The sequence below is a fragment of the Clinocottus analis genome, unplaced genomic scaffold (genome assembly GCF_023055335.1).
Source record: "Clinocottus analis isolate CAN_PGR_092001 unplaced genomic scaffold, fCliAna1.0.p SCAF_6, whole genome shotgun sequence".
Taxonomy (NCBI): Eukaryota; Metazoa; Chordata; class Actinopteri; order Perciformes; family Cottidae; genus Clinocottus; species Clinocottus analis.
In genome coordinates, this window is record NW_027176218.1 from 415001 (window position 1) to 433487 (window position 18487).

At 42.2% G+C, this 18487-nt stretch overlaps 1 protein-coding gene across 1 annotated transcript in view; it reads right to left on the bottom strand.

The window, feature by feature from the left end:
* The window catches only part of cftr (CF transmembrane conductance regulator), a 35699-nt gene extending 18687 nt beyond the window's left edge, over positions 1-17012 (bottom strand). Inside the window, exons 1-11 of the mRNA XM_068602120.1 lie at positions 16932-17012; positions 15242-15352; positions 13020-13131; positions 10628-10843; positions 10091-10180; positions 8143-8306; positions 7293-7418; positions 6114-6360; positions 5072-5164; positions 3139-3315; positions 2871-3062 (exon numbers count right to left, since the gene is read on the bottom strand). Coding sequence (XP_068458221.1) covers positions 2871-3062; positions 3139-3315; positions 5072-5164; positions 6114-6360; positions 7293-7418; positions 8143-8306; positions 10091-10180; positions 10628-10843; positions 13020-13131; positions 15242-15352; positions 16932-16984 — 1581 coding nt within the window. The 5' untranslated portion in view covers positions 16985-17012. The remainder of the gene's footprint in view (positions 1-2870; positions 3063-3138; positions 3316-5071; positions 5165-6113; positions 6361-7292; positions 7419-8142; positions 8307-10090; positions 10181-10627; positions 10844-13019; positions 13132-15241; positions 15353-16931) is intronic.
* Between the last annotated feature and the right edge of the window lie 1475 nt (positions 17013-18487).

Below are 18487 nucleotides of genomic sequence, written 5' to 3' on the forward strand. Positions count from 1 at the left end.
AATGGAGGCGACCACCCAGGAGCCCAAACGCCTCCTTCTGTCTGGAAGGAGCCGCTCTGCTCGTCACTCCCGTCTGGACGCGTTGCCAAGGAGGTTTCAGTCGCGGCTCCTCGCCGTTATCCTCCTTAAAGACTGAGGAAGCCCTGAGGAGTCTGAAAAGTCACCTGGGACTCAAACCAGCAGGGACTTCTGGGTGAAACCGTGTTTTTACACGGCGAAAAAAGAGCCTAAAACTACCAAATGCAGACATTTTAACTTATAACGTTGCTTAATAATTTGAGGAAATTTACATTTTCTTGAGAGGATCAATCATCAGATGCCTTAAATATATGTGATATCAGGAATATTACAGATTGTGCCTTTAAAAATGGAATATTAGGGGCTGATACACATTTACATCTTATGATTACAAATAATAAATCTTTTAAATGATTAATATGCCTTTAAGATCTTAATTTAATGAGAATAGAACTTTTTTTATTAAGTATTTAAAGACGACTATTTATTGAATTACCAGATAACATGCTATATTGTGATATATATCTATATATAGAGACATGAAATGATGAAAGGAATAAAAAAACTTGATATTAATAAAAAAAAATTGTTTTTTAAAAGGTTTAAAATACGAGCTACAACGTATGAGAGCACTTTAATTAAATAAACGCAGCGTGACGTCGGACGCTGGTTGAAGGTCGAGCGCTCAAACACAGGAAGTGACTTCCATACGAGGTTCTTCGTGGACACTTCTCCTCAGAAAGACTAAATAAAGGTTGTTCTTTGTGTTTTTTACAGTGTTTTGCGGCGTCGACGTTGTGTTTGCTGTGACAACACGTTGTGTTTTTGTCTAAACCGCCGCAGCAGAGGGCGGCCGGCTAAACGTGAACAAACTAACTAACGCGTGTGTTTGAAATGTAAACATAGTTTTAAAAAAATGTCACTGATTTAAACGCAGCGGGAACTTTATGTTCCATCAACTGAAACCAGCTCGGACCAAAGTGACAGGTCATTACTTAACGTATTTAAGATAAGATAAGATAATCCTTTAGTCGTCCCTCAGAGGAGGAATGACAGGATCACAGCAGCTTTGCTCACAAGTAGATAAAGATAAAACATTTAAGTAATATAAATAAACAGAACGATAGAATATTATATATACAGATGGAATAAAAATGGGTTTAAAAGTATTTAAACATACTTAAATGTGATGGATATTGCACCAGGACATCGTCACAATAATGTGCTGCTGATTCAGCGCTACATATATTCCCAAAAACAACTATTTTAAAATGACTTATCCGATGTTTCCTAAAGGTCAAATGAGTTTGAATCTAAATCTTAGAGGTTTTTTGCGTCCGTTTAACCCTTAATAACTATAAATGAGTGTATGAGTGTTAGTACATCAGCAGCGTGTACTTCACATCCACGGAGGCAACAGGAGTTAGCTTTGGGCCGATGGGAACCGACCAGCTCATGTTCCATCCCAGTGGCACAACGGGACATTTCCATAGCAGCAGAGGAGACATTATTCTGTCGAGGCGGCCCGTCACTCAACACTGAGGCTTATGAGAGCGAGTGTGTGTGTGTGTGTGTGTGTGTGTGTGTGTCATAAAGTGTGTGAAAGTGGACGGTGGAAACCTGAGCCCTCCCGAAGCCTCAAAGTGAGCAGAGAGCATCAAACCGACGACAGAGGAAAAGACTCGAGGAGATGAATTCACAACAGAGGACGGCTATGTGATGTATTACGAGCAGATACGTCAGGTTAGAGATGCTGCAGGTGACTCAAAGTTCACCTGCACAACTCGCTGAACAGAGTCTGAGTGAAGAAGTGACTCTCATGAGGGACAGAAGCGCTGAAAGAAAACCTGACTTTGTGCATCGTGAACCTGAAAGCGTCCGTTTCCGTCCGATCGGAGCCGAGCGGCTCGCCGTCCTCCTGCGCTGTCGCTTTAAATCCACATGAACATTCCTCCCCAAAATCCACAGGATTGGACCATTTTAATTAGTTTTGGTAGCCAGTGGGCCACGGCTGCAGTTCCTTGTGTAACGATGTGTTGAATAATGACAAGAAGTCATATTTTGTTTTCAACACTCGTGTCCGTCGTGCGCCAAATACTGAAGTTTTCATCATAATATGGGTGTTTATATTTATATTTCAGGTGGAGGTGGTGGAGGCTCCCTGATTAACCTTATTGACGAGATTAAGAGTTGTTGAGATGAGAGACGTCCAGGTGGAAACGGTGACAGACTGCACCAACTTTACTGCTTTAAAAATAATGTTCAACAAGACAGACAAGAGAGGAGGTTTTATATTCATGTTTCTTTTCAGGTGGACTCCAATACAGAAATCTAGAAGAAGAAGAAGAAGAAGAAGAAGAAGAAGAAGAAGAAGAAGAAGAAGAAGAAGAAGAAGAAACAAAAGGAGAAGACACCAAATAAGAAGACACAGAAGAAATAGAAGAAGAAGAAGAAGAAGAAGAAGAAGAAGAAGAAACAAAACAGAAAAAAAGAAGCAGAAGCAGAAAAAGAAGAAGAAACAGAAGAAGAAGAGGAAGAAGAAGAAGAAGAAGAAATAGAAACAGAAGAAGAAGAAGAAGAGGAAGAAGCAGATAAGAAGAAGAAATAGAAACAGAAGAAGAAACACAAGAAGAACAAGAACAAGAAGAAAATAGAAACAGAAGACGAAACACAAGAAGAAGAAACACAAGAAGAAGAAGAAGAAGAAGAAGGAAATAGAAACAGAAGAGGAAACACAAGAAGAAGAAACACAAGACGAAGAAGAAGAAGAAAATAGAAACAGAAGAAGAAAAAAATAGGAACAGAAGAAGAAGAAGAAGAAGAAGAAGAAGAAGAAGAAGAAGAGAAGGTACCTCCTCCAGCTGGCAGGCCTTGATGACGGAGGTGTAGCGGAACTCGTCGTACGTCAGGCCGAACAGGATGTTGTCCCGGATCGTCCCCGGCATGATCCAGGAGGTCTGAGGCGAGAAGGAGATGCGACCGCTGTGACGGATCTTACCCTCCGACGGCACCAGCTCTCCGAGGATCATCATGAGCAGGGAGCTCTGAGGGGGGAGGAAAGAAAAGGTGCTACTGCATGCTGGGTAGACGGATTAGCGGTCCTACTTGTATTGGACCTACTTTCCCGGAGCCGGTGGACCCGGCCACCGCCAGCATCTTGCCCTTCTCCAGGTACAGGCTGATGTTCTTGAGGACGGGCGTGACGTAGAGGTTGGTGAAGAAGAGGCCGGCGTCCCCGTTCAGGTGTCCGTTAGCCTTGTTCTCCTGCTTGATCTTCTCAAACAGCTCACCGATGCCCTGCAGGAAGACTTCAGAGTCAAGAGTCCTCTCATGTGGACTCCTCTGGTTGTATAGAAGTCTATGCTTCATGTGTTAAAGCTGCATTCTCTCTCCTGACCACCAGGGGGCGACTCCTCTGGTTGTATAGAAGTCTATGCTTCATGTGTTAAAGCTGCATTCTTTCTCCTGACCACCAGGGGGCGACTCCTCTGGTTGTATAGAAGTCTATGCTTCATGTGTTAAAGCTGCATTCTCTCTCCTGACCACCAGGGAGCGACTCCTCTGGTTGTATAGAAGTATATGCTTCATGTGTTAAAGCTGCATTCTCTCTCTTGACCACCAGGGGGCGACTCCTCTGGTTGTATAGAAGTCTATGCTTCATGTGTTAAAGCTGCATTCTCTCTCCTGACCACCAGGGGGGCGACTCCTCTGGTTGTATAGAAGTCTATGCTTCATGTGTTAAAGCTGCATTCTCTCTCCTGACCACCAGGGGGCGACTCCTCTGGTTGTATAGAAGTCAATGCTTCATGTGTTAAAGCTGCATTCTCTCTCCTGACCACCAGGGGGCGACTCCTCTGGTTGTATAGAAGTCTATGCTTCAGGTGTTAAAGCTGCATTCTCTCTCCTGACCACCAGGGGGCGACTCCTCTGGTTGTATAGAAGTCTATGCTTCATGTGTTAAAGCTGCATTCTCTCTCCTGACCACCAGCGGGCGACTCCTCTGGTTGTATAGAAGTCTATGTGTCATATATTAAAGCTGCATTCTTTCTCCTGACCACCAGGGGGCGACTCCTCTGGTTGTATAGAAGTCTATGCTTCATGTGTTAAAGCTGCATTCTCTCTCCTGACCACCAGGGGGCGACTCCTCTGGTTGTATAGAAGTCTATGCTTCATGTGTTAAAGCTGCATTCGCTAAACTTTTATTTGATTTGTGTTTTTTTTGTTGCTGCGAGAAACAAGAAGACTCTCAAAGTCTCATTAAAGCGACCCGTCGGCTTAATCGTTGACCCCTGGTGATATTTTAGGGGTCACTTTTCCTGTAATGGGACTCGCTGCAGGCTTTGTGGAGGTTTTTTTTTGCCCCGGGCGACTACAAACAGCGCTAAAGAGAGGCGGCACACCCCTCCCATTCATCGGAGAGTGGCACATTCCAGGAAGAGGACACAAGCCGAGAGGAGGGGGGAGGTGGGAATCTGGGAATTAGGTGATGAACACCAACCCTCCCCCAAACCTCCCTTTGAGTGTTTCCCAGCAGAAGGCAAAGTTCGGTGACGACACCGGGATGATTAATTATGCAAAGTGACGGAGTGGGAAAAAAAACAAACCAAAAAAATGCCGGTGGATGTTGGTTTTCTCACGGTGTCGGGTGGTCAATGAATCACACCTGTACAGCCTCTCTGCCTATAGATAAGATTATCCCACCCACTCCCAGTGATGGTGAGGGATTACCTTTTTCTACCTGTCACGCAGATAGTTCAACTACCGCCAGCGATTCATCGTAAATATGTTACACAAACAAACTTTTTATGAGTTGGTAAATGTCTCTACCGTCAGGTGGACGAACTACTATCATAAAAAGATGGAAACCGTCATCGTCAGCGCTTAACTTCATCTTCTGTCAACGTCTATGTTTCCTTCGTGATTAAACAGCACTGAAGGCTCAGGTAGTAAATCCACGGCCTTCGAGACGGGAGCTGGATATTTGTTTTTGCTTCATCCAGAAAAGTCTGAATGTTGTACCGCAAATACTTCGTAGTACTTTTTTGGAACGAACCTCGTCCCAGGACGCGGAGACGTTGACCAGCTCCAGGTCGGTGGTGGTCAGGTTGTACTCCAGAACTCGGTACTCCTCCTTCATCAGGAACTCCTGGTGGAGGAAACAAAAACAACCAGAGTATCGTCGTCGTTCAGAGATTTGATGTCGCAGGGTTCATTGACCAATGGATTTCCATGACTTTTCCATGACTTTACCACTTTTCCAGGACTTTAAATCAAATTTCCATGACTTTACCAAATGCCCAGGACTGTTCCAGGACTTTAAATGAAATGTCCATGTCATCAAACCAAATTTCCAGGACTTTTCCAGGACTTCAAATCCAATTTCCATCACATCAAACTGAATTTTAGGACTTTACCAAATTTCCAGGAATGTTCCAGGACTTCAAATCAAATTTCCAGGACATCAAATACAATTTCCAGGACTTTTCCAGGACTTCAAATTCAATTTTCATGACAAACGAAATTTTCTGGACTTTACCAAATTTCCAAGACTTTTCCAGGACCTCAAATCAAATTTCCATGACATCAAACCAAATTTTAAAAACTTTTTCTATGACTTTAAACCAAATGTTCATGAGCAAACATTGTGTGAAATGTGTGTGTGAACAGTAAAAAGTGATAAAATGTAGTATTTAAACTAACAATGAGGATTCAAAGCATACAGTAAACCTTAAATGACTCAAATGAGAGACAATAGTTTGATTAAAAGAATAAACATTTATATAGATGCCTGTATGTATGCTGCTGATATTTTGAGCCTCTTTCTTTTAAAAGCAGATTCATTATTTATAACTCAGCGTAAATAAACGTCATGAACACATGAATATAACACATTTACACCACTTTTACCACACTTTTAAAGACCTTCCAGGGCTGGAAATAACACACATGAATATAACACATTTACATGACTTTAACAACACTTTTGGGGATTTTATTTTTTCCAGGCCTGGAAATAACCATTTCAAAACTCCAAGACTTTTTCCATGACGGTAAGAATCCTGGTGTGTTGGCCTCCCGCTCTCTGAAAAACCCACCTCGATCTTCTGGACCAGCGCCAGCGTGTCGTACCACATCTGGATGGAGCCCGGCAGCTGGCGGGTGAGCGTCATGCGCAGCACCATGCAGTAGGAGGCGGTGGTGAAGATGCGGCGCAGGATGATGCCCTTGCTGAGCGCGTGCGGCACGATGGCCGACACGATGACCAAGATGGCGGAGAAGAAGTAGGAGGCGCTGTAGAAGTACCGCAGGGAGCCGATCTTCCTCGTCAGCGTCATCTCGTCCCTGAACAATAAAGTTTTATTGAAGGTAGGACCTGAAAAGGCGCTTTTGCTTAACAACATGTCAGTTTTCACACGGCTGTAGTAATCAGAGCTAACATGGAGCCACCAAGACCTCACGGTCACCTGATAATAAAACATTTCATTCCTGCACATTAACCCCATTATCATTACGGCGACGTTAACCACAATGTTTTAACATCTCTCTCTCACTTTTAGCACCCGCTTGATTAACAATTTTCCTTCAGTCGAAGGCTTTCTCTTCGTTTTCTTTACAGTAGATCATCGTGTAGTGATTATATCATCAAGATATAACAATATATAAGAACATAGTGGAGAGATGGATGACTTAAACGAGTCAGGATTGTTTATTAAAGTAAACTAGAGCAATGACTTTTCACCAAATTTTCATGACTTTTCATGGCTTTAAACCAAATCCCCATGACTTTTCATCATATTTCCATGACTTTTCACAAAATGTTCATGACTTTTTATGGCTTTAAACCAAATTTCCATGATTTTTAACCAAATTTTCATGATTTTACATGACTTTAAACCAAATTTCAATGACTTTAAACCACATTTCCATGACTTTTCACCCATTTCCCATGTCTTTTCATGAATATAACACATTTACATGACTTTTAGTAAACTTTTGGGATTTTATGTTTTTGTCAAGGACTTTTTGAATGTGTTTCTTTTCGCTTGTTTTCAGTATATCATCACAGAATGATCATACCATCAAGATATATAACAATAAATAAGAACATAGTGGAACAATGGATGACTTAAAAGAGTCAGGGTTGTTAACTGTAGATTAAAATAAACTAGAGCGAAGCTGCAATTGTTAGCGATATAAAAAGGGTTTCTTCACTGGTATCGGACGGTTCTCAAAGCCCCCAAGTTATCGGTATCAAATGTTTTCTGGCGACTTACTGCCTGATGTTCTTGATGATGGTCTCCATCACGTCCTCCCAGCCGTACGCCTTCACAGAGTGGATGTTCTCCACGATCTCCGAGGTGAGCGCCAGACGGCGGCTGATCATCCCTCCTCGCGTCGCGCTGGAGACCGGTGGATGAAATACAAATACATATAAATATATACACACTATCGCTCAAAAGGTTTGGGTCACCCAGACAAATGTTCAGGTTCTTCGCAAGTTCTGGTATTGAACATCCTTCACTTCTAAGAACAAGAACAGACTGGAGGGTTTCACATGAAGGTTCTCTCTTTCTGGCCATTTTGAGAGTTGAATTAAATTGGTTTCAAGGGTTTTAAATTGGTTTCAATGGTTTTAAATGGGTTTCAAGGGTTCTAAATTGGTTTCAATGGTTTTAAATTCGGTTTCAATGGTTTTAAATGGGTTTCAACGGTTTTAAATGGGTTTCAACGGGTTTTAAGGGTTTTCAATGGGGTTTTTAATGGGTTTCAATGGTTTTCAAGATTGTTCTACTCATCCATTAGTCTTCTAAGGCGATTAGTAAACACAATGTACCATCAGAACACTGGAGTGATCCTCTATACATCTCTGTAGATATTTCATTAAGAACCAGATGTTTCCTTCTAGAATAGTCTTTTACCACATTAACAATGTAGAGAGTGTATTCATGATTCATTTAATGTTATTTTCATTGAAAAAAAACAGTGCTTTTCTTTTACACACTGCTTGTTTTGCATTTTGAAAAAGAGAGAGAGTGGTAAAAAATACTGCGAGACGCAAAAGGGGGGAAACAACAACAGGTTTGTGTTTGTGCGGTTGTTGACGTCGTGGTTGCGTTTCCTCACCGGTGAGGGCCCATCTTCTGCGAGAGCCAGGCCTGGATGATGCCCAGCAGCGTCAGCGACGCCAGCGCGCAGAAGCCGTTCACCTCGATCAGCTCCCAGATCAGACCCACGCACAGGATGCACTGCAGCGGGGTGATCCATATGAAGTGGGCCAGACCCAAGCTCTGTGGAGAGAGCATGAGCAGTGACCGTGATGAGACTTTAAAACTAGCATCCAGGGGGATATTAATACTTTTCTCACAATGGATTCATTGCTTCAAGTCCAAATTTGCAGATTCCAGCTTCTTAAATGTGATTGTTTCCTGGTTTCTTTCCTCTTCTGTGACGGTTAAATTGAATTTCTTTGGGTTGCGAACAAAACAAGACATTCAGGGAACGTCATCTTTGGGTTTTTGAAAACCACCGATCGGCATTTTATTTGCAGCTTCCGGCTTTGATGAACACAAACTAAAATCAATTAGACAGAGCTAAACACTTTGCTGGGAACCATGGAACTGAAACCGTGTATTCAGTGTGTGGTTTATTGTGAACTCACGAGGAAATTCTGAGTCAGCAAACACTTTTTGATGACTAATCGATTAGTTGAATTGATTCCCACAAACAATCGCACAAAACCGCCACAGAACAAAAGACATCTCGACTAAAGAAACTAAATTCTGCTTCACGTTGTGCATGAAGGATTGTGAGTGCAGTAGAATGAATGAATGATCATTAAAAAGTAAAAGGAGCTGAAGAGTCAAAAGAGACAGAAAACGAGGACGCATCAAATAAACTTTCCGCTTCACATCGTGCGGGTGAACATCAGCTGGACTGAAACGTGAGAAACTCTCAGATCTCTTCCTAAAAAGCTCGCTCTCACCCACTCACACACACACACACACACACACACACACACACACACACACACACACCAGTCATCATAAGGTGAGAGCGGCGCATCGGCCAAGTCACATCCAAGCCAGGTGATAATTGTCTCAAAGCAGGTTGCAGAGTGTTTCCAGATTCAACGCCTCAGTGAGACCCGAGGTAAGACTGAGTTCAGCACGCACACACACACACACACACACACACACAGACACACACACACACACACACAGACACACACACACACACACACACACTGGCTTTGATTACCACACGGGGACCACTGACTAGTACCAGCCTCGTGGGACCCCCCCTTTCTGATGGGTGTAGTCATTGTTTTAACTGATAAAATCATGATATTTCTTTGCAAACACACAGACACACACACACAGAGGACTTAAATACAAACTCCTCATTGTGTGTTTGTTTGCAAACATGTGTATGTGTGTGTGTGTGTGTTGCTACAGACCTATTGTCCTTCTGATTGGCCGTCGGCATGCAGAACAGAGAGCTCTGTGTTGGGTAATGAAACTGTTTTCACTGAAGTGGGTGAGGGTGTGAACCGTCACTCTTCTTCTTTCAGCGACACTCGAGTGGGAAACTACTTCAGTGTTTGATTGACCCCCGAAGAAATCAAATATTTATCACATTCAATAGTCACTTTAAAAAGTTCTGTATTTTTGGGGGATGTGGAGCATTCAAACCTCACAATCCACCCAATCCATCAACTAAACAACTAGATCTTATTGAAAATAAGTAAATAAAAAACACATTAAATTCTGCGCTCAACGGCACAAACTGGGAAGCCATTAATGATTTTGGGGACGACCAAAAGAAAATAGTGAAACAACTCATTCACACATTTATTTTACAATAATTATAACAATTGTTCTTCTGAATTTTGTATTATTTTTGGCAAGTATAACATTTTTAAGTCATCTGTCCTTTTCGCCACAGTTATAAGTGCAGGACTTCTTCTACAAGTCCTACTTTTTACTATTATTTTTACGATTTTATGTATTTTATTGAAAAGCGAGGCTGCAATAAGTTAAATGTGAAGCTGCTCCAGGACGCGTTGGCTCACCTCGTCCAGCTTGTTGAGGTGCGCCGACATCAGACTGACCAGCTGACCGGTGCTGATCTTATCCAAGACTCGACTGGACAGCTTCAGGGTCTGGAGAAAAGGGCAAAGAGGAATTATACAGTTACTGTTGTGTTCACATATATTTTAGATAAATACAAAATCAGAGTTCATAGACATGTTGACCAACGGATTCCCATGACTTTTAACCAAATGTCCATGACTTTTATCAAAATTTCCATGACTTTTAACCAAATTCCCATGACTTTTAACCAAATTTCCATGACTTTTATCCAAATTCCCATGACTTTTAACCAAATTCCCATGACTTTTAACCAAATTTCCATGACTTTTAACCAAATTCCCATGACTTTTAACCAAATTTCCATGACTTTTATCCAAATTTCCATGACTTTTATCCAAATTCCCATGACTTTAAACCAAATTCCCATGACTTTTAACCAAATTCCCATGACTTTTAACCAAATTTCCATGACTTTTAACCAAATTTCCATGACTTTAGGTGCCCTCCGGCCTCACCTTCTTGTAGATGAGACTGAACAGGGCGATGCGGATCTGCATGCCCAGGTGGTGCAGGCCGAAGATGGCGGGCTGCAGCAGCAGGAAGCGGGCGGTGAAGAGGAGGCAAAGGCCCAGGGCCAGGTAGTAGCCCTGGCTCCGCTCCGGAGCGTGGAACGGGTCGAAGGAGGCGATGATGCGGCCCAGCAGCTGAGGCTGCACCGCCTTGGACACCTCCTGCACCGAGGGGGAAGAGACCGTGGTGAGCGCGTCGCACTTTCATGAATAATTAAGGTCTGGAGGCACATTCTAGTTCGTTACTGGAGAGGCGGATGCAGGGTTTAAAATCTAGCACTTGAGCACAATTCTTTTTTTCTTAAACATCTTGATAGAAATATGAATATCTTTAATACGCTCTTCTGTTTTGTTGTGTATATATATATATATATATATATATATATATATATATATATATATATATATATATATATATATATATATATGTTACTGTGACAAACTAATTTCCCCTTTGGGGTTGAATAAAGTGTACATCATCCATCTATAAAAACCCTTGCTATATATATATATATATATATATATATATATATATATATATATATATATATATATATATATATAGAGAGAGAGAGAGAGAGAGAGAGAGAGAGAGAGAGAGAGAGAGAGAGAGAGAGAGAGAGAGAGAGAGAGAGAGAGAAACCTTTTTTAAAATTAATAATACAACGGAAAAAATGAAGAGGGTTTAAAAAAAATAAAAAATCATGACAGACAATTACAGATCCATGTTGGACACATTCAGCCCACCAAGACACCAAATAAAAGGAAGATTTTTTTAATTTAACCGCTTAAATTTCTGCTAAATAAAGCAGGTTTACACCCGCGGGTCGGTTGGAGAGAGAGAGGCGTCCTCGTAGCTCCGGTTACATAAAACCTCCAGACATGAACCCTTCGGATGAGACGGGACTGATGCTTTTAAGACCAGCGTGGCTACATTTCGCTCACAATGTGGCACCTGGTCGCTACGTCTTTAACGGAGTCTGACGCACTGAGATGCAGCAAAACAAGAAGAAAGACTTTCTTTAGTTGTGTCGGGAAGATCTCGTTCATTCGGCCTTCAACAACAACAACCAGGAGCTCCTTTTAAAGCTTCTACTGAGAGTGACGTCCCCAAAAAGCCTTCCTGTTGTTTCCCCCACGCCGCCTCTTTAACACCTAACAGGCATTCTTGTCGCCGAGTGACGCAGCGAGGCCGGGACGGCGAGGCGGTTTGCGGCACTACGGTGAGACATGCTTTTGATTTGTGTGTCTGTGTGCGTCTTCAATAGGCCCTCACACCCTCACACACACCCTCACACACACACACACACCTGTAAACTAATGTACTCATGTCCCGATGCTGAATGGCTGTATTGTGTGTTGAGGGCAGTTCTAATGTCGCGTGTCGGTGTTTGCAGCTTCCATCGGGAAGCGCTGCGACACCTTGAGCTCCTTCAGCAACTCTAAAGACACTCGACTCAAGTTATGAACCCAAATCAGAGCTTTAAAGCAGGGTGCATACGCATGTTGACCAGTTCCATGACTTCAAAGCAAATGTTCATGACTTTTAACCAAATTCTTTTGACTTTTACCAACATTTTCATGACTTTTAACCAAATCTGCTGAACTATCATGGAAAAGTCTTCTTGACCAACGGATTTTTATGAGTTTTAACCCAGTTCCCACAACTTTTAACTCAATTTCCATGACTTTAACCATATTTCCATGACGTTAAACCAAATTTCCATGACTTTTAACCAAATTCCCACAACTTTAAACCAAATTTCCATGACTTTTAACCAAAGTTCCATGACTTTCAACCAAATTCCCACAACTTTTAACCAAATTTCCATGACTTTTAACTCAATTTCCATGACTTTTAACCAAATTCCCACAATTTTTAACCAAATTTCCATGACTTTTATCCAAATGTCCATGAGCAAACATTGTGTGTGTGAACAGTAAAAAGTGATAAAATGTAGTATTTTAAACTAACAATGAGGATTCAAAGCATACAGTAAACCTTAAATGACACAAATGAATGAGAGACAATAGTTTGATTAAAAGAATAAACATTTATATAGATGCCTGTATGTATGCTGCTGATGTTTTGAGCCTCTTTCTTTTAAAAGCAGATTCATTATTTATAACTCAGTGTGAATGAACGTCATGAACACATGAATATAACACATTTACACCACTTTTACCACACTTTTAAAGACCTTCCAGGGCTGGAAATAACCATTTAAAATTTCCATGACTCTTCCAGGTTATTAAAAACATCCCTTCTGGAATCTACATCCATGTTTGACTGACTTCCAACTGCGCCTCAATGGCGTAATCCATAACACGGACTCACCCCGAGGTAGAGGAGGATCCCGAAGAAGACGAAGGGGCCGATGAAGCACCGGGCCAGCGCTCTCATCAGCCGGGGCTTGTTCTTGGCCGACACCACCTCTCGGTCCCATTCTCTGCAGAGGGAGGACGACAACAGAGTTACGACACAAATCAAACCAGCAGCAGAACAAACACACACCGAAGCGGCCAAATGCCAGCGAGAGTTTGGGCGTTCCGTTCGTTCGCTACTACTTTGGCAACAAACCGAGACTTTGGCAGGCGATCCAGTCCCAGAACGACAAGCTAGCAGAACATTTATTTGTGTGTGTGTGTTTCCTGTAAAACGTCCAAACATTTTCATTATTTCTTCTTCTAATTTGCAGATTCATCACTTTCATCAGATAGAATTTCCTTCGAGAAAATTAGGTCAAAATCGACACTTTTGTCGAACTCTTGTCCGTGTTGAACCTCAGCTTTGTAAAAGAAAGGAAGAGGCCGAGTCTGAAGTATTTCCCAATCGTTGGTGTTGGTTTGCGACATTAAAACGACCCTAAAACCTGAAGGGAAGGTCGGGCTCTCTTTAACCAAGACGATTCTGAGTCCACCAATGGGATTTTGTTTATACACACCTATATTATAAAACAGAGTTTCTCCACAAAAACACCAAATTAAATCTTGCGTTAGCCGGAGATGTTCTCATATTCTTCTTGGACGACAACTAAATCGACGAAGAGATTCGTCGCCCCGAAAAGAACCGCCGCCATTTTTTTTCATGGCACATTTATCTTACAGACCAACGGAGGTGAGGATGAACCGATTTAGAGGACCAACACCGACATAACAACAACCGGATAGTGTAGATCTACTTCAAATGAATGGTTTAGGACGATGTTTAATAATATATATATTAATCTTCGGTAAGTATAGGAATGGAAACAGAAGGGTTATCCGGTTTTTATCACTGTTATTGTGCAACTTCTACACAATAACAGAAGTTTCATCTTGTTTATGAACATATTTTCTTCAGGTATACATTACATTTCCCTCCCCAAGAGGATTGATTATAGTATTTATGATAAGGAAAAACATAAATGACACAAGCCACCACAAGGAATCCTGAACACGGACGTTGTTTCAACGTCTTCCTTTTGTTGTTGGCGCGGTGGGATGCTGTCTGAAGTGAACTGAAGTGAACTGAAGGAAGTGAGGTGAGGTGAGTGGGTGATGGAGGGTCTGACGGTACACAACTCGCTTTAATGGACGGTAAAGTTCATGTTCCCAGAAACCTTTTTCGCTGTTTGCCCTGATCCGGAATAAAGAAAGCGAGAATCACCCGGCGCTGCTCGTTCATCACCCGGTGGGCACCGGGCCCTTCTTCTAAAAGGTCGCCTTCTTTTTTTTAACCACCCGTCTACATTAACGGGCTCGTTGGCGGCGGCGAGCGCGGCGCGGCGCCCCGGGTAACGGAGGGGGGCGAGGCCAACCCGGGACACGGACGTTGACTACTTTAAAATGTGTCAAGAGATCTGACAAGAGAGAGTTAATCCATCTGCTGCCTGGTTGTTGGTTTGTTTGGCACACACAGGTTTAAATGCCAGCCCGTGTTTTAACTTCACGCTGACGGAGCGCAGCGACTGTAAACACATGTGAAAGGCCACTTAGAAAATACAAAAACGCTTGTTTTGTCGATTTTTCTATGAGCTCTTCCTCCTTAAAAATTCAAAAATATGGTATATTTTGTCTATTTTGGTATATTTTGTTTTCACCTTCCTTTCATGGGCGTGAAGGCACCGCCCATGTGTTTCACAGTGTATGGAGCCAGAAGAGTAGTTGCTTTGATTACATTATGATTAATCACATCAGGACAAGTAATGTGCACTTTTTCTTTAGGTTCACAGCTCACTGGGACACTTAAATCCTCGGCTTTTAAGTTAAGTGTCGACTCTAATCTGTGCACAAATGTGAATATGTTTCATTGAAGACAAATGTAAACGAGTAAAAGATAAATTGCTCCAGACTTGTTGTTGACCGGGCATCCGTTGGCCAACCCGGAGTCCAAAAACAAGACTCCCCTCCGTGCCGCTGTGCACCTCGATGAGACCGTCTGTCCCGATCCAAGAGGCGGCGGCTCCAGACGACACTTCTGATCTCTTCTCCATTAATCTGTAATCTCCTCATGAGCCTCGACCACAAACAAGAACCCCACACGAGTCTCGCCGACGGCTCAATAGAAACAGCACGAACCTCTCGAGTCTCTCGGAGAGGTTGTCCGCCAGGTCGAAGGAAGGAGCCTTGTACACGTCCGTCAGCTCCAACTTCTTCTGGAAGCCCTTCCTCAGCAGCGGCGTCGTCCAACTGCACGAGAGAAAGCACACGGACGGGTTGAATGAAGAAAGAATAATTAGCGTCTGGTTTAAGATAGAATATATACAATTTCCTTCATGAACTTAAACTTCTACTTCATTGGATATTTTACCAAATAACTATTTTGAAAGTATTTTGGAATGGATGCAAACGTTTTTATTTATATTTTTTAATCTCACATCCCCTCTGGATTACCTTCATGTTCTCCCAGAGGTACAAATACCCCCATTTGAGAACCTCCGGTCTAGAATACACATATAGAAAGAAACTGACTGAATGCATTTGGGTGTAAAGTGCAGCAGAATCACCACGAATGCATCGTCAACGACTAATGAAAGACTATTTATTTACATTTATTTTCTACAGACTAAAATGATATCTTTGTCCCAGGACCCCGGCATCGGTACAGGAACCCCCCTCCCAAAAAAAGATGAGGGATCCGATGTGTACTGAATGATCATCACACCAGAGTTAAAGCACATTCAATGCATTTTAAATATTTAAGGATTCAGAAGTAAGAGGAATAAAGATGGCTCAATTACAGCTATTAATATTAACAGCAGCAGTGGATGAAATAGAATAAAAGCATAACGGCAGCAGTAACAATCAGAGAAAAGAGACGAATAATAAGACGCTGTGTACATTTAGTGTAATAAAACACCTCTGAAATGCATTTCATGAGTCGGTGAAGCTATTTGAAAGATGATATTAAATGCATGTGTGTGTGTGTGTGTGTGTGTGTGTGTGTGTGTGTGTGTGTGTGTGTGTGTGTGTGTGTGTGTGTGTGGAGGATGAGGCCAGTGTTTGGTGCGTCTGGAGGCTTCGATGTAAACCGGTGCTGCTTGTAACCGGAGTAATCCCCTGAGGTTTCCCAGTCAGACTAATGACAGAGGAGCAGCATCCAGTCAGATGTTTGCCACTACAGTCTCCGGGACTGAGCCGTCCAGCAGCAGGTGACATACAGCTTCTTTCTTTGGGAACCTCTCATTAGTGGGAGGAGAGAGCAGCGTGTCGGTGCAGCCATGTATCACAGAGCTCTAGTCGAGAGGGAGGTTATTGGGAAAAAGTCACAACAAATACTGGAAAGTGTGTTACAAACAAAAGGTGACTTTAAAACTATTACAAATGTCACTTAAAAGCCGCACTTTGAATCCGGAGAGAGATGTTGATAATAATGTGTTCCTTCATGCAGCACAAACATTGACGGCTCAGTTGGCGTAAAGTTCTTAAACCGCCATCTGTGCATTTTACGCACGAGCCTCCGTCTCGCTTGCACTTTCCGCGTGACACACGTTGTCGTGTGTCTCCTCTATGAAGTGAAACGGGACACAAACGCGTCACTTCAAACCGCCCAGTAATCTGTATTATTTTAGTTTGAATGTTTCTCGCACGAAGCGCTCTCGCGCGGCGTTTCACCTGCTCCATGCAGCGAGAAGAAAAACTTTTACATCCATTAGAAGTTGTGTCTGATGACTAAAAAATAAACACAAAAACACGCTCAGAACGAATAATTAGCACGTGTGGCATTCCAATAATGACACAGAAGCTTGACAAAGGAAACGCGTCTTACCAGAAGAAATACTTGGAGAGGAAGTTGGCATCTTCCACCGGTGACTTCTGCATCCTAAGTGCGCCGCCAGTTTGGTTCCTGTGCACCTGAGTCTGTCTGCTCGCTCACATTTGTGTTGTCTTCCTCCTCTCCTCCTCCCCCTGACGGCCCCCCCAAGGGTGGCTCCGTTCCCACAGTTAAGAGAGAGAAGCTGCGCTCTGCTTTTTTTTTTTTTTTTTTCCTGTTTTAAATCCACGTTGTGCCGCCGGTAAATATGATGTCACCGTTTGGTTGACTTTCTCCCCTCCCCCATCACACAATCACTGGTGATCTCTCTCTCTCTCTCTCTCTCTCTGCTCCTCTCCTTCAGAGTGACAGCAGAGGGGACAGTTCATCCTTTATGGGCTCGTCAAAAAAAAAGAAAAAAGAACTGAACCGGTGGAGACGCATGCGTCATTTCCACGCCGGCGAGCCTCAGGTCGCGTATTGTGGCAACAAGTTGAGGAGGTGAAGAAACAGCTGATCCCAACGAGGCCACTTTCAGCAGCGGGACATTGATCCAGAGACTGTTTCAGGGTTCATACACATGTTGACCAATGGAGTCCTATGACTTTAAACCACATTTACAGGACTTTAAACATATTTCCAGGACTTCAAACCAAATTTCCAGGACTTGAAACCATATTTTCATGACTTTAAACCAAATGTTCATGAGCAGACATTGTGAATGTGTGTGAACAGTAAAAAGTGATAAAATGTAGTATTTAAACTAACAATGAGGATTCAAAGCATACAGTAAACCTTAAATGACTCAAATGAGTGAGAGACAATAGTTTGATTAAAAGAATAAACATTTATATAGATGCCTGTATGTATGCTGCTGATATGTTGAGCCTCTTTCTTTTAAAAGCAGATTCATTATTTCAAACTCAGCGTGAATGAACGTTATGAACACATGAATATAACACATTTACAGGACTTTTACTACACTTTTTTCAATTTTCTTTTTTAGGACTTTTCCAGGCCTGGAAATAACCATTGCGAGTCCAATATTTGTTTCCCCACTTTTAATCATTTAGAAGAAAAGTTATGTTGTCATAGACTTCTACACAGACGAGTCGCCCCCTGATGGTCAGTAGAGAGAATGCAGTGTTTTAAGGAGGAAAATGGCAGCGAGTAAAAAGGAAGTTCATGAAGTGAATGAAGCTCAAGCGAGCATTTATCCTGGAAACCTGGAGATCAGCTGGGTGGGACTAAAGATTTATTTACTTAAACACAGACTAAACATGTCAAATATCTGTTTTTTATTTGTTGTTATTCATCAACCCCTAAAAAATACAATAATTTGTAAAAGAGGGCCCACCCTGATTCATGGAACTACTTTTTGTGCTTCTTTTTTTTTTCTTCCTCCGTGCCGTTGCCTCACTATCATTCACAAAAAAAAAGCAGAAACAGTTCCGGGATATCTTTAAAAAAAAAAGGAACTTGAAACTTTTTTTTTGTTTGGTTCGTTTGGTATTTATCGGTTTCAGATTACTCAGAGTTTCAGCAGAGGGAGGATCAAAACCTGCAGACAT